Source organism: Macaca fascicularis, chromosome 1 (assembly GCF_037993035.2).
Source record: "Macaca fascicularis isolate 582-1 chromosome 1, T2T-MFA8v1.1".
NCBI classification, from domain to species: Eukaryota; Metazoa; Chordata; class Mammalia; order Primates; family Cercopithecidae; genus Macaca; species Macaca fascicularis.
Genome location: NC_088375.1, coordinates 137,214,844 through 137,228,943, shown reverse-complemented (window position 1 = coordinate 137,228,943; position 14,100 = coordinate 137,214,844). Strand labels below are relative to the sequence as shown.

Below are 14,100 nucleotides of genomic sequence, written 5' to 3'. Positions count from 1 at the left end.
AAGCTCAATATAATTATAATTTCTGTTGACTCTTTACATTATCAAAATGACTCCTTTGACTCCTATAATTACCAGAAAATTATATCTTCAAACTAATATTCCCTTTATTCAAGTGAGCAGATAGGCTTAACGGGAGATATAACAAATACATGTTTTTCTCAGGAAGAGTATCAGGGGCATAGCTCAAAATTACAGAGAGGTATTTTCTTTACTCCATAAAATGAGGATTGGGAACAAAGCTAACTGGTTTGCTATAAATGTCCACTGATTTTGTAAAGATCATAGAAGGAAAGGTATAGCATGAATTCAAAGCTAGAATTTGAATTCAAGTTTTAACTTACACGGATATAGTAACGATTTCTTTTTAAATCTTCAATCTCCACCCAGAACAAGAACAATCCTCATTTTTTTTCATGGTTTAAAAGTAACATCAGAATTAATGTGGACAACTTGTGTTGAATATGAAAAGCACTTTTATACAAGTTTTAAGTATATAATTAATATTAATAAGGTGCATTCTGATTAAAGTAGTTATATTGGATGAAGTATGAGGAATTATACCTAACCACCTCCATGGATGTGACAAAAGAAGTAATTGCATTTGTATTTGGCAATTAGATATCAATTTGATGTAGTAAGGAGAAATGTGGAATCATAATTTGTATATGCATGATGGACAAAAGGAAGGAACTTATGGGAGAATGACATCACAATGAAAATGTTGTATGGTTTACATTTTATTTCAGGCATGCAATGGTGGATTGTGATAAGGCAGTTGTAGTGGCTACAGATTCAAAAAGCACATTGCTGCCCAAATTCCTAGACCCGGTGACCTGTTGGTACTCCACACTCAGACAGGAAAGTGGAAATCCATGTTCTGTACTATCTCATCCTATATCTCAATGTCCATGCAGGCACTGACAGTTGATCACACACCTCTGCTGGGTTAGGCTTTGCATCACAAGCTTCCTCTATACAGGGCTCCCAGCAGGTACTACCAAATGATTAGAGCTGTGCTGTAAAATGAACCAACTTACCCCTGGGATGAGAGAAACCAAGCTGGGGAGGCTTATAGGACTTCACAAGCTATTCTGGTTATAAGCAATGCAAAACTACCTCTTCCCATAACTTGAGGGACTCCCAACAGCCCCTCCACTAACGGTTCATGTTAAATTCAGATGTTAACTTTTGGCAACAGCAGTAGACACCTCCTTTCTGCCTATTTTAGGAAGAATGATGGACTACTTATGACAGTTCACTGCCCAAACCTAAAGTTAATTAATTTATCTCCATTTTACCTGGAAAGTGAACACTTCTGAATTATTTAGAAGCTTTTCGTGATAGGAGGTGCTTCAAAAGACAAAGATGCTGACTTTTGATCAGATTAAACAAAACTAAGGTAGTAAAATCATGGTATTAATAGGTTAAGAGAACTTCTAAAAACAATTTGTAAGTACCACCTGAAAAATCTGCACAAAGGAGAGAAGAAATCAACTTATAAGTATTGCTGAAATGTTTCTATATACCCCAATATTACCAATATATTTTGGATATGAATATATCACATATTCAGAATTACCCCAAATTGCGTATCTATCTATGCATCTCCATGTTACGAATACTTATAATAGCAACTGCCATGTATTGATTGCTTACAACTACATGCTATATACTTTAGATACAGGATTTCTCTTTTTTATCACAGAAGACTTCTGTGTACATATACGATTTCTAATCTTTACAAAGTACTGCAAAATAGCTATCATCATCTCAGTTTGCTTTTACATAAATGGAGGATTGTGGGATCCATGTAGCTGTTCCAAGCTCACCCGGTAGTAAGGCATCATGCCTGGATTTAAACTCAGACCTGCTGGGTTCCAAGCACTCTCCTTCTGTGGTAAGCTTTTGACTACAGCACATTGACTTATTTGTGGGATCATCACACACTGATGAGATGATCAGAAGCTCAGAACAAGATAGGGCTGTCAAATTTTATCCAACATTTTTTGCTTCTAAGGAGGAATAATCACCATTTATAAAACAGGTGTCTATCTTATTTTTACAGGATATTTGACACTCCAGCATCCTACTTAAGATATTAGTCAAACCATCTGATGATATTGAGATGTAGATTAAGTCTCCATAACATGTATGCCATACATTCTGATCTGATAAATTTGAACGTTTGAACTTTCAGGGACTGGTGTTTTGTTTTTTATTTTCCTTCCTCCTGCCCTATGAAATGAACTAAAACAATAAAAAATATGTAGCCTCATGTGATCTGACTACAATCATAGAAAGTGACCTCAATAATATATTTTATATCAAATCATTACCCAAATAACTGATAGAAATGTAAATATCATCTGGAACTTTTCTAACAATATAATGTAACTGTCTGACAGTCCCAGGGAGAATAACTGCGGGGACAAAGCTGCAATGGGAGAAGATAACATGGACAAGAAATACACGGCCATACAATGAACTTGAAGAAAAATGGCTTTCATCCCCTTCCCTTCTCCTCTTTTCTGGGTTAGCTCCAAGAACAGTCATTACGGTAAAAAAAAAAAAGTCTCCCAAAAACGTTATCATAGACACATAGGAGTAAACTGCAAGAGCCTACCAGCAGGTCTTCATCATAGATTTTCCATTTTAAGATTATATATACTCATCGATAAAATTAAATTTTCTAATGATTAAAGTTTACATTTTGAAAACATTATCATACATTTATTCTGGGTGCAAGTTCTTCATGAGATACAAGTATATGAATATTTTCTCCCAATCTGTGACTTGAGTTTTCATTTTTTAAATTGTATCTTTTGATGAGCATAAGTTAATTGCGACGAAGCATAATTCATCTATTTTTTCTTGTATGGTTAGTGTTTTTTTGGTATCCTGTCCAAGACATTTTTCCTTTCCCCAAGGTTATAAAGATATTTACTTAATGTTTTCTTTTAAAAATGTACAGTTTGAAGGCAAGGAATATATGCCTTCTGTTCAATTTTGCTGTGAATCTAAAACTCTAAAAAAAAAATCGTATAGTCTTACCTTATAAAAGAGTTTACTTTTTGTATGATATATTTAAAATTACTTTTTTCTCCTGTGAGAGGTAGATATGAGGTTCATTTTTTAATATGGGTATCCATTAATTCCAGTACTATTTATTGAAACAGCTTTCTTTACTCCATTGGATTGCTTTTGCAACTCTGTCAAAAATCAATTTAGTGTATATGTGTGGGTTTATTTCTGGACTTTCTATCCATTCCATTGATCTATTTGTCTACCCTGACACCCAAACACACTTGCTTGATTACTGTAGATTTATAGAAAATCTTGAAGGCAGATAGTACAAATTCTCCCACCTTCCACTTTGTTCTCCTTTTTCAAGATTGTTTTGGCTATTCTAGTTTGTCTGAATTCCAGTGTAAATTTTAGCGTAACTTGTCAATTTCTAAAAAACACATGTTGGAATTTTGATTGGGATTATGATGTGTATACAGATCAATCCAGTGAGAAATAACATCTTAATATATCTTACCATTGATTTAAGTGTTCTTCAATTTTTCTTCAGCAGTTCTTAACTTTTATTTTAGATGCAAGGGTACATATGCAGGTTTGTAATAAAGGTAAACTTGTGTCATGGGGGTTCACTATACAGGTTACTTTGTCACTCAGGTATTAAGCCTAGTACCCAGTAGTTATTTTTTTCCTGATCCTCTCCCTCCTTGCACCTTCCATCCTCAAGTAGGCCCCAGTGTTTGCTGTTACCCTCTTTGTGTCCATGTATTCTCATTATTTAGCTCCCACTTATGAGTGAGAACATGCAGTGTTTAGTTTTCTGTTCCTGCATAAGTTTGTGAAGGATAATGGCCTCCAGCTCCATCCATGTTCCCACAAAAGACACAGTCTCGTTCCTTTTTATGGCTGCATAGTATTCCATAGTGTATATGTACCACATTTTCTTTATCCAGTCTGTCACTGATGGCCATTTAGGTTGATTTAATGTCTTTGCTATTGTGAATAGTGCTGCAATAAACATACGTGTTCATGTGTCTTTATGGTAGAATGATTTCTGTTCCTTTGGGTATATATTCCGCAGTGAAATTGCTGGGTAGAATAGCAGTTCTATTTTTAGCTCTTTGAGGAACCAACACACTGGTTTCCACAATGGTTGAACTAATTTGCACTCCCACGGACAGTGTACAAGCATTCTGTTTTCTATGCAACCTCACCAGTATCTATTATTTTTTGACTTTTTATTAATAGCCATTCTGATTGGTAAGAGATGGTATCTGAATGTGGTTTTATGTGTATTTCTCTAATGATTAGTGACACTGAGCTTCTTTTCATATGCTTGTTGGCTTCATGTATTCACATGGCTGTGAAAGCAATTCTTCTTTCAGTGCAGATATTACATATATTTTAATTTGTTCCTAAGTATTTTATAGTTTTTAGATGCCATTGTAAATGACATGTAAGAATTTTAATTTTCAGTTCATTGTTCCAATTGTTCATGTAGAACAGAACTATTTTTGTATATTGTTTTTGTATTATGAAACTTCGTTAAATTCACTTATTATTTTAATAGTGTATTTATAGGTTCTTTAGTATTTTCTATGTATACAATCTTACCATCTGCAAATAAAGAGAGTGTAAGCCCATTTTTTTTCCAATCTAGATATCATTTCTTTATTTTTATGATCTTATTGCACTGGTTAGGACTTCCAGTACAATACTGAATAGAAGTATAGACGTAGAAAGAATGGACATTCTTGCCAAGCTCTTGATCTTAAGAGAAAATAATTTATCCTTTCAACATTAAGTATGATACTAGCTATAGAACTTTTGTAGACGTTTCCTTCTATTAATGAATTGCTGAAGGCCATTATTATGTTTGGATTTTGGATTTTGTCAAATGCTTTTGCTGATCTAAGGACTTATAACCAGAATACATTAAGAACTCCTAAAACTCAATTAAAAAATTAAAAAATGGGCAAAATATTTGAATAGACACTCCACAGAGGAAGATACACGGATGGCCAATAAGAACATAAAGAAGTGTTACATCATCTTATTAGGGAGATGAAAATTAAAATCACAGTGAGATACCAATACATACGTACTAGAATAGCTGAAACTAAAAAGACTGAGAATATCAAAAGGTGGCTGGAACATAGAAGAACCAAACACCCACCCACAGTTGGTAGGACTGTGAAATAATAAAGCCACTTTGGACATCTGTTTGGAAGCTTCTTGTAAAACTTACGCATCCACCTTATGACTGAGAAATTATACTCCTATGTACTAGCTAAGAGAAATGAAAACATGTTCACAAAAAGAGTTATGCAAGTATGTTTATAGTAAAAATATTCATTACACCAAAAAATTAAAAACAGCCTAAATATAATTTTGAGTAAATAAATTGTGGTATTTTAATAAAATATAGTATTATTTACCAACAAAAGTAAACTAATACCTACAATAATATGAAAAAATCTCCGCAATATTGTAGCGAATGAAAGTTGCCACACGCACAAAAATACATATTCTGTAGAATTTCATTTATGTGATGCTAAAAAACATGAACCAACTAATCTACGGTGACAGGTGTTAGATGGTATTTGCGTCTGGTGGTGGCAAAGGAAGAGGTAATGGCTGGAAAAGTGCACAAAGCATCTTCTGAGGTGTTGGCAATGTTGCATGCTTTGGCAGAGATGAGGATTTCACGGATATATGTGTTTGTCACAACTTGTCAAATGGTTCATTTAAGACCTCTGTATTTTTCCTCTAGGTAATTTATATTTCAATAAGGAAAAATAAGTGGCATAGAAGATACAAAACTTTTAAAGTTGTAAATAGGAAATTATAGTATCCTCTTGTGAGACTGTCATTATGCATTTGGTAAGGATCTTGCTGTTGACATTTATCCATTTCTTTGGACACTGCTTTATTCTCTGTGTTGAATAACTTGCCAGAAAAGAAAAAAACAGATAATTAGATATCTACATACAATATTACCACAACCATATAACAATAGTTTTATGAAATTGTGTTATTTCAGTTTTATTTTTTTATTAGTATAAATTTAAGAGGTACAAGTGCAGTTTTGTTACATGGAGATATTGCATAGTGGTGAAGTTTGAGCTTTTAGTGTAATCATCACATGAATAATGTACATTGTACCCATTAAGCAATTCCTCATCTCACATCCTACTTCTACCCAATTCCTCATCCTACACCCTGCTTCTACCCTCCCACTGTTTTGAGTCTCCAATGACTATTATTCCACACTCTATGTGCATGTGTACACATTAATTAGCTTCCACTCACAAGTGGGAACATACAGTATTTGACTCTCTTTTCTTGAGTTGTTTCACTTAAAATAATGGCCTCCAGAGGGCGCAGTGGCTCATGCTTGTAAGCTCAGAACTTTGGGAAGCTGAGGTGAGTGGATCCCTTGAGGTCAGCAGCTTGAGACCAGCCTGGCCAAATGGAGAAACCCTGTCTCTACTAAAAATACAAAAATTAGTTGGGCGTGGTGACAGGCGCCTGTAATCCCAGCTACTTGGGAGGCTGAGGCAAGACAATCAGTTGAACCTGAGAGGCAGGGTTACAGGGAGCCGAGAACGTGCCATTATTGCACTTCAGTCTGGCTGACAGAGCAAGACTGTGTCTCAAATACATAAATACAAAAAAAAAAAAAATAAGTTAAAAAAGTTAAAAAAAGATAATGACTTCAAGATCCATCCATGTTGCTGTAAAAGACACTATTTCATTCTTTTTTTATGGCTGAATAGTATTCTACATTTTCTTTATTATCTGTCAACGTACATTTAGCTTTATTCCATATCTTTGCTATCGTGAACAGTGCTGCCATAAACCTATGAATGCAAGTATCTTTTTGATGTAGTGATGTCTTTTCCTTTGGATATAAACCCAGTAGCGCGATTGCTGAATTGAATGGTAGTTTTATTTTTAGTCCTCTGAGAAATCTGTATATTCTTTTCCACAGGGTTTAAACTAATTTACATTCCCACCAAAAATGTATAAACATTCCCTTTTTTTCCCCCACATCCTCACCAATATCTATTATTTTTTGACTGTTTAATAAGAGCCATTCTGACTGGTGTAAGATAATATCTCATTGTGGTTTTATTTTACATTTCTCTGATGATTAGTGATGTTGAACAGTTTTTCATATGCTTGATGGGGTTTGTCTTCTTTTGCAAAATGTCTGTTCATGTCCTTTGCCTACTTTTTAATAGGGGTTATTTCTTTGTTGTTGTTGACTTGTTCGAGTTCTTTGTAAATTCTGGGTGACAGTCCCCTGCTGGATACGTAGTTTGCATATATTTTCTCCCATTCTGTAGGCCCTCTGTTATCCCAATTATTTCATTTGCTGTGTAGAGGCTTTTTACTTTAAGTCCCATTTGTCTATTTTCAGTTTTGTTGCATTTGCTTTGAGGTCTTTGTCATAATTATTTTTGCCTAGATTAATGCCCAGAAGAGTTTTCCTTACATTTTTTTCTAGTATTTTTATAGTTTCAGATCTTACATTTAAATCTTTGATGAATGATTTTGGGTGCATTTTTAAATATGGTTAGTGATAGGAGTACAATTCAATTTGTATGCATATGGCAATCCAATCATCCCAGCACTATTTATTGAAAAAGGTGCCCTTGTTCTAGTGTATGCTTTTTGTCAACTTTGTCAAACGTCAGTTGGCTGTAGATATGTGGCTTTATTTCTGGGTTCTCCATTCTGTTCCATTGATCCATATATCTATTTTTATACCAGTACCATGCTGTTTTTGTTACTACAGCCTAATTGTATCATTTGAGGTCAGGTAATGTGATGACTCCAGCTTTGTTCTTTTTGTCAAATTTGCTTTGGCTATTTGGACTCTTTTTTGGTTCCATATGAATTTTAGAATTGTTTTATCAATAACTGAGAATAATGTATCTGGTCATATGGATATAATTTTGGTTTCTATTATCAAAACAAATTCTTGTTTTCAGAGTTGCTGTACAACCACCATGACAGCAGCATTTCTGATTTTAACCTAATGAGAGCCTCTTAATGAGCACAGATTATGTTCATTTATTAATATCACCAATATGTATTTCATCATTTTTAAATACCTACTGAAAGTACAGCAATTTGGCAGGTTTATTGTTTTCTTCTAAAATGACTGCTGCTATTCTTAAAAGGATCTAGCTGGAATTTTAATTATACATTGGCTTTCTTTTTTCCTCCTAAATAAGGACACAACAGGTAATTCATGCAATTTAATTCTATAAGCATGTAGCATTGTGTTAGGTGCTTCAAAACTCCAGTATGAATAAGATATTATCTTTCTTTCAAAATGCTTGTAATGACCTGCAGCAATGGACAAGAAGATATACAATTAAAAGAAAATGCAGTACTTGCAATACTAGCTATAGGAACCATGGGCTGTAAGAAAAAGAAAAGGAGTGATTTGACTTTCCTGGAGGCCAAGGCAGAGGGTCATAGACAGCCTTCCAAAAGAAGCAACATTTAAGGTAGATCCTAAAAATATATTAATGATTGATCAGTATGTTCAATTCAGCTACCATGCCATTACTCCTACATGGTAGACATTGCGTTAGGCACTGGCACACAGCCTGGGTTCTAGGACCTCAAGAAGCTTATAATCTAGGCATATTTTGCCAAGTCAAGAAGGCATAAAGGTTGCTTACCTGTCTATCTCACTCCTTCTATTCTGACTTTTTCCATGTTATTTTTACCAAACTAGACTCACACATAAAAAGGAACTTTAAGTTCAAAGGTTGTTTCTTTACACATTCTTTTCATTTCTGATGTAACGGAAAAAGTAATGGCTTGGTAAGTCAAGTGACTACTAATTCTTAATGTTACCAATAAGCTTTTTTCTTTCAACATTCATGTAGTCATTACTTCACTTCTTCAATCAATGTTTATTAAGGCATTACCGTGTTCAGTGCATGTCTAGGGAACTGGCATACAAAGATGGATAAGAAAAGTGAGGTTATTTTCTAGTAAATGAAGAGGACTTACAAAAATACAACTGCAATGTGATACTGGTTACAACTAAGGTTCAAAAAGAGAAGGAGACATTAATTCTATTGTAAAGGTCAGGGGATAGCTCAAAGAGAAAGTGATGCTTAAGAACTGGAAGGCCATTCCAGATGTCAGGAACAGTGTGTAGAAATGCATGCAGATCCCAAGTGATCATTAGTTTTTGGCCTCTGCTGTTTTTCTTTCACAACTGGTATTTAGGAGTCCTGTTCTCATCCCAAGCACCAAACAGTGAATACATTTTCTTCCATGCTATTCCAGTTGTAAAATTTGCTGTTCAAATATTGGACTGTTCAATTTCTTTCATGTTTCTTAGCAAGAATGTCAACATAACTCTTATTTCCCATAACTAAAAGTTCCAAATACTAATATTTTACCTTCTAAAATCACTAAAATATATACATTGCCTCCAACTCTATAGATGCATTTCTGGATAAAGTTATATTTGCAATTATATTTTCATTTTAGTAATCTTCACAAGCCCATAGTTAAAACCTTTGGAGCCAGATGTATGGATTTAAAAATATCTTTTGGATTTTAGAAAAGTAAAATGGTACATATACCAAATTTTAACAAACACTCCCTCTCCAGCCCCAGCAAGGTGTGGGGTAACAATCTGGAATCAAGCACATTAATCTCTCTGTAGTAAACACTTAAATGTTCTCTAAGAGGAATAAAGATTATAGCAAGTCTCACATCAGTTCAGGCCAGGTTTTCTGCCGAATGAATTATGTAAAACCATTTGGTTTCAGCATTTTTTGAATTTCAGAATTGTTAATGAGGGATTATGGAACTGTATTGTAATTATTTTCATTGTACATTTATAAAAAAGGTTTAGAGAGATTAAGTAACGTGCCCAAGTTGTCTAGCTAATAAGGAAGCTTCACATAAACCCAGCAGTCTTACTCTTTGCTAATAACTGCTGTCCTACATGCAGTTTCTCCATTGGGTATTTCCAACCTCTGGCCATTCGGAACCGAGTGTGATGCTTCTCTGGCATTCCTCTCCTGCCTCTTTTATTTCACTTCTTTTCCAACTCAAAATTATTTATTGTTTACTTTCTCCATCAAGACAAGCTTGTGTTCTGCTCATTGCTGACTTCTCAATCTCTCACTTTTCTATTGCTGTTCTCTTTTTCATTCCTTCTGACAATGCAGATTTTTTGATCCCTCCATGAGAATTACGATGTTAAAATGCAGATTCTCAACACACCTCTGACCCACTGACTCAGGGTCAATGCTGGTGAGGCCTGGGAACCTACATTTCTCACGAGCATGCTGCATGGTTTTCAAGCACCAAGAGTTTGACATCAACAGCTCTGTTTTGTGCCAAAGCTGATGATGGTTCTTCTCAGGAATTTGCTCTTCTTGCAGGCACAGATTAAAATGGCTTGCATCATAAGTCTACTAAAATCTAACTACCTGCCCTTCAACAGCCACCTGAAGAAACACTGCTATGGTAGTTTGATCAGTTAATAAGTAAGGTAAGCATAAGGAGAGTATATTAATATGTTAATTACTTGAAAGATAACATGACATACTTGGCCAAATCCTTGTTTCCATAGCCCAAGTCTCATTTTCTCTCCATTGTCAAACACTGCACTGTAATGGGTTTCTTGTAAATATCTATTCTGGTTTATTGTAGCCTGACCTATGAGTGAATATCAGGGTAGCAATTGCACTTTCCAAACAAAATTTTCCTGGGTAAAGAAGCCAGATACTTCTAGAGTGTCTTTCTACAAAGGGTCTACATTTTCTCTCATCTCCTTATAGTATGCAGACACTGTGAGGACCACCATACTATTCTTTAGCTAATGAAAGGACAATATGAGTTATTTTCAGACACACACACACACACATATGCACATACATACACACACACACACACACACAAGCAGCAGCAACATTAAGAGAGAACAATTAGGAAATCACCTGTATCGTAGATCCAGAGTACTTTGATTCACTATTAGGGATATTAATCTAAAGGGAATAATCATCTATTGTTTTAGTCATGTCAGCCTGCATTGGAGAATCCAGAAGCATAAATCTATTACCAGACCATCTGCTTATTCCTCAAGTTAGTGTTGAGAAATGAATCACTAATATAATCACATAGAAAAATCTTGCTTTTTTTTTTTAACAAATGATAATGCTGAAAATTACACTTACAATTCTGATGAAAGCTGAGCTTGACAAAATAAAGTCTGAATCTCGATTCAAACTATTACCAAATCAATTTCCATTTATGTCATTGACACAAGTGCCTTCATCATTACCCATCTTTTATTTGAGTATGTAAGTTTTGAAATGAGTGTGAAAATCCTTTAAAGACAAAACATGACAGTGCAATGCAGCTACTTACATTTCAGCTCACATGGCAACCACCCAAATTTGAGACAATGATTTTATAGATGGTCATAAACTATCATGTCAGAGACAATTTCCTTGAGATATTTACATTGAATGAATGTAAAGCCATTTGTGAATTTTTTTAGTTATAAACAACCTTAGGATATTGATAGTCATTGATAAAGGCAAGAACATTCACTGTCTAAATACTGCAGAGTCAGTTTATGATAATATGATTAGTTACACTAATAATGCTGCTTAGGCACTATCTTGCTAATTACAATATTATAAATATTAATGTCACAGTCTTTCTGTTTGATTGCCACTCATGGAGTCATTCATCATGACATTTTCCTGGAACCCACATTGTAAGATTTTATTTTTTTCCTCCTTTTTTTTTTTTTTTTTTTTTTCATTACTGGACTTGCAATCATACACATTACTCTTGAAGAAGGTTTTTTTTTTTTTTTTTTTTTTGCTCTCTGTTAGGAGAGGGAAAGTGATATTTTGATATTTTCTGCTAAAGCTAGCCAAATATAAGTCAATTATATGATGTTTCTCTTATTCTTTCTGAGTCCCTAACCCAGTCATCCAAGGCAGAGTACCCAGGGCTTTTGTTTTCCATTCTTTTTCATGTGACCTGCTTTAAGTTAAGATTCATTTGAATTATTAAATGCTTCCTTAAAGAATCTTTTTATACTGCCTCTCTTTTTTTAAAGTTAATTATTGATGTAGTGACAAGCTGAAAAGACTAAGAATTATAATTTTTTCCTCCCTTCATTGAGGGCTCAAGAAATGTCTTCTGACAATGGTTGTCTATTTAGAATAATACAAAGGAAATACAAAGGCAAAATGCTGAATGTTGTTTTAGCAGAGTTGCTAAAATCACTGTATTATAGAAAATGTAAATGTAGTGTATATTTCTTGGAAAATAGCAGTTAGTGAGAAAGTTGGGACATAACCTTTTGAGCCCAGGTTTAACAACACAGCAGAAGGAGTTACAAAAGATACTGATTAGATTTTAATTTTAAAAACTTCCTTACATTATTCAAGACTACAGTGATTTGATTGTCTTGAAAATAGAAAGGTAATATTATAATTTCCAGAAAGCATAAAGAAATCTCCAGACTCCCACTGGAAAGAATGCCAGTCACCACCACAGTAAGCAAGAATTCGGAGGCACTTTACACTGCAAACTTCAGTCTTTTCCTTTTATATAATTCTGTGTTGTATTGGTTTTATAAAAAGGTAACTCACAGACCCATCATATGCCTGTAATCAAGTCTCCTTCAGAAAGAGTACACTGAGGAAATCACATCCACCAGGCACTGTGTTTCCTTTGTTAGTGAGAATGTGAGATGGTAAATAAGATCTGAAATAGAAACTGACCAAGGCTGAATTCTCAGGAATAACACAGGAGATTTAAGCACATACCTTGTCCATGAGTTCAGCTATACGTGGAACTGGTTTCCCTTTCTGGTGACTCACAGTAGCTGGACTCTGTCCATCCCAGTCTTGTAGTTCTTCAATGCTTTTCAGATAAAGCAGGGCTTTGAGGCCAGTGCAGTAGTCTTCGATCACAGTGAAATCCTGATTCTGAATGGCACTGCATACCTAGAAAAGACGGAGCAGTCAACCAAGTGTCAAACCAAGAGATAATTCTCCAAACAAATTTACTTTTATTTGATTCAACAAATATTTATTTTATGTCCCAGGCACTGTTTGAGGCATGATGGATCAGTCGCTGTCTGGAGGTGGGGGTGGTGGGGAGGAATGGACCAAAAAGGAACACAAGGAAACATCCAGGGACAATGAACATTTTCATAAACTTGCAATGGTAATGGTGTCACAGGTATATACAAGTTCCAAAATTTATTAGGTTGTATACTTTAAATAGGTACAGTTTATTATATGTCAGGCTCAAGGAGTCAAATTTGGCACAACATAATAAAGGACAATTTCAATTCTCATTGTCCCTCCATTGGGATGTGCTGCCTGCAGGCAGTTCTCATGTCTGAAGGTGGTCAGACTGAGGCTGGACTGCTGTTCATTCATTTAACTTGACCATCACTTACCCCTGCCTCTGTCTCCCTCCTCATCTGCTATTGTTCTCCTTGCTGTCAACTATGATCCAGTCACCCAAGTCTTTCCTCTCTTCCTCAAAAAAAAAAAAAAAAAAAAAAAAAAAAAAAGCCATAGTCTTTCCTTGCCTTAGGATCTTTTCACAAGGCCTTCTCACTGGGTAGAAGACCTTTCTTTTCCACACATGGCTAACTACCAACCATTCCTCAGGTCCATGGTAAATGTCCCTTCTTCAAGGAGGCCTCCAGGAGCCCAGAATAGATTATGGCCTTTTTAAAATCAGATATTTGTAACTTCTAATTATTGCATGATTATTCAGTTGACAACTCACTTCCCAATTAGACCAAAGTTTCAGAAGGGAAGAAATGCATTTATTTTGGTCACTATATTATCCCCAGTGACTAGGACAATGTTTGTCAGTTAGTCTGCTCTCCACAAATATATGATGAGCGAATAATGATGATATGGTTTGGCTGTGTTCCCACCCAAATCTCATCTTCAAGTGTAGTTCCCACAATCCCCACGTGCAGTAGGAGGGACCTGGTGGGGGTAACTGAATCATGGGAGTGGTTATCTCCATGCTGTTCTC

At 35.0% G+C, this 14,100-nt stretch overlaps 1 protein-coding gene across 12 annotated transcripts in view; it reads right to left on the bottom strand.

Moving 5' to 3' along the window:
- The window catches only part of DPYD (dihydropyrimidine dehydrogenase), an 863,430-nt gene that overhangs the window by 108,056 nt on the left and 741,274 nt on the right, over positions 1 to 14,100 (bottom strand). For all 12 annotated transcript variants that reach the window (XM_065549305.2, XM_005542629.4, XM_065549291.2 and 9 more), the window contains one exon: positions 12,864 to 13,043. In XM_065549305.2, coding sequence (XP_065405377.1) covers positions 12,864 to 13,043 — 180 coding nt within the window. The remainder of the gene's footprint in view (positions 1 to 12,863; positions 13,044 to 14,100) is intronic.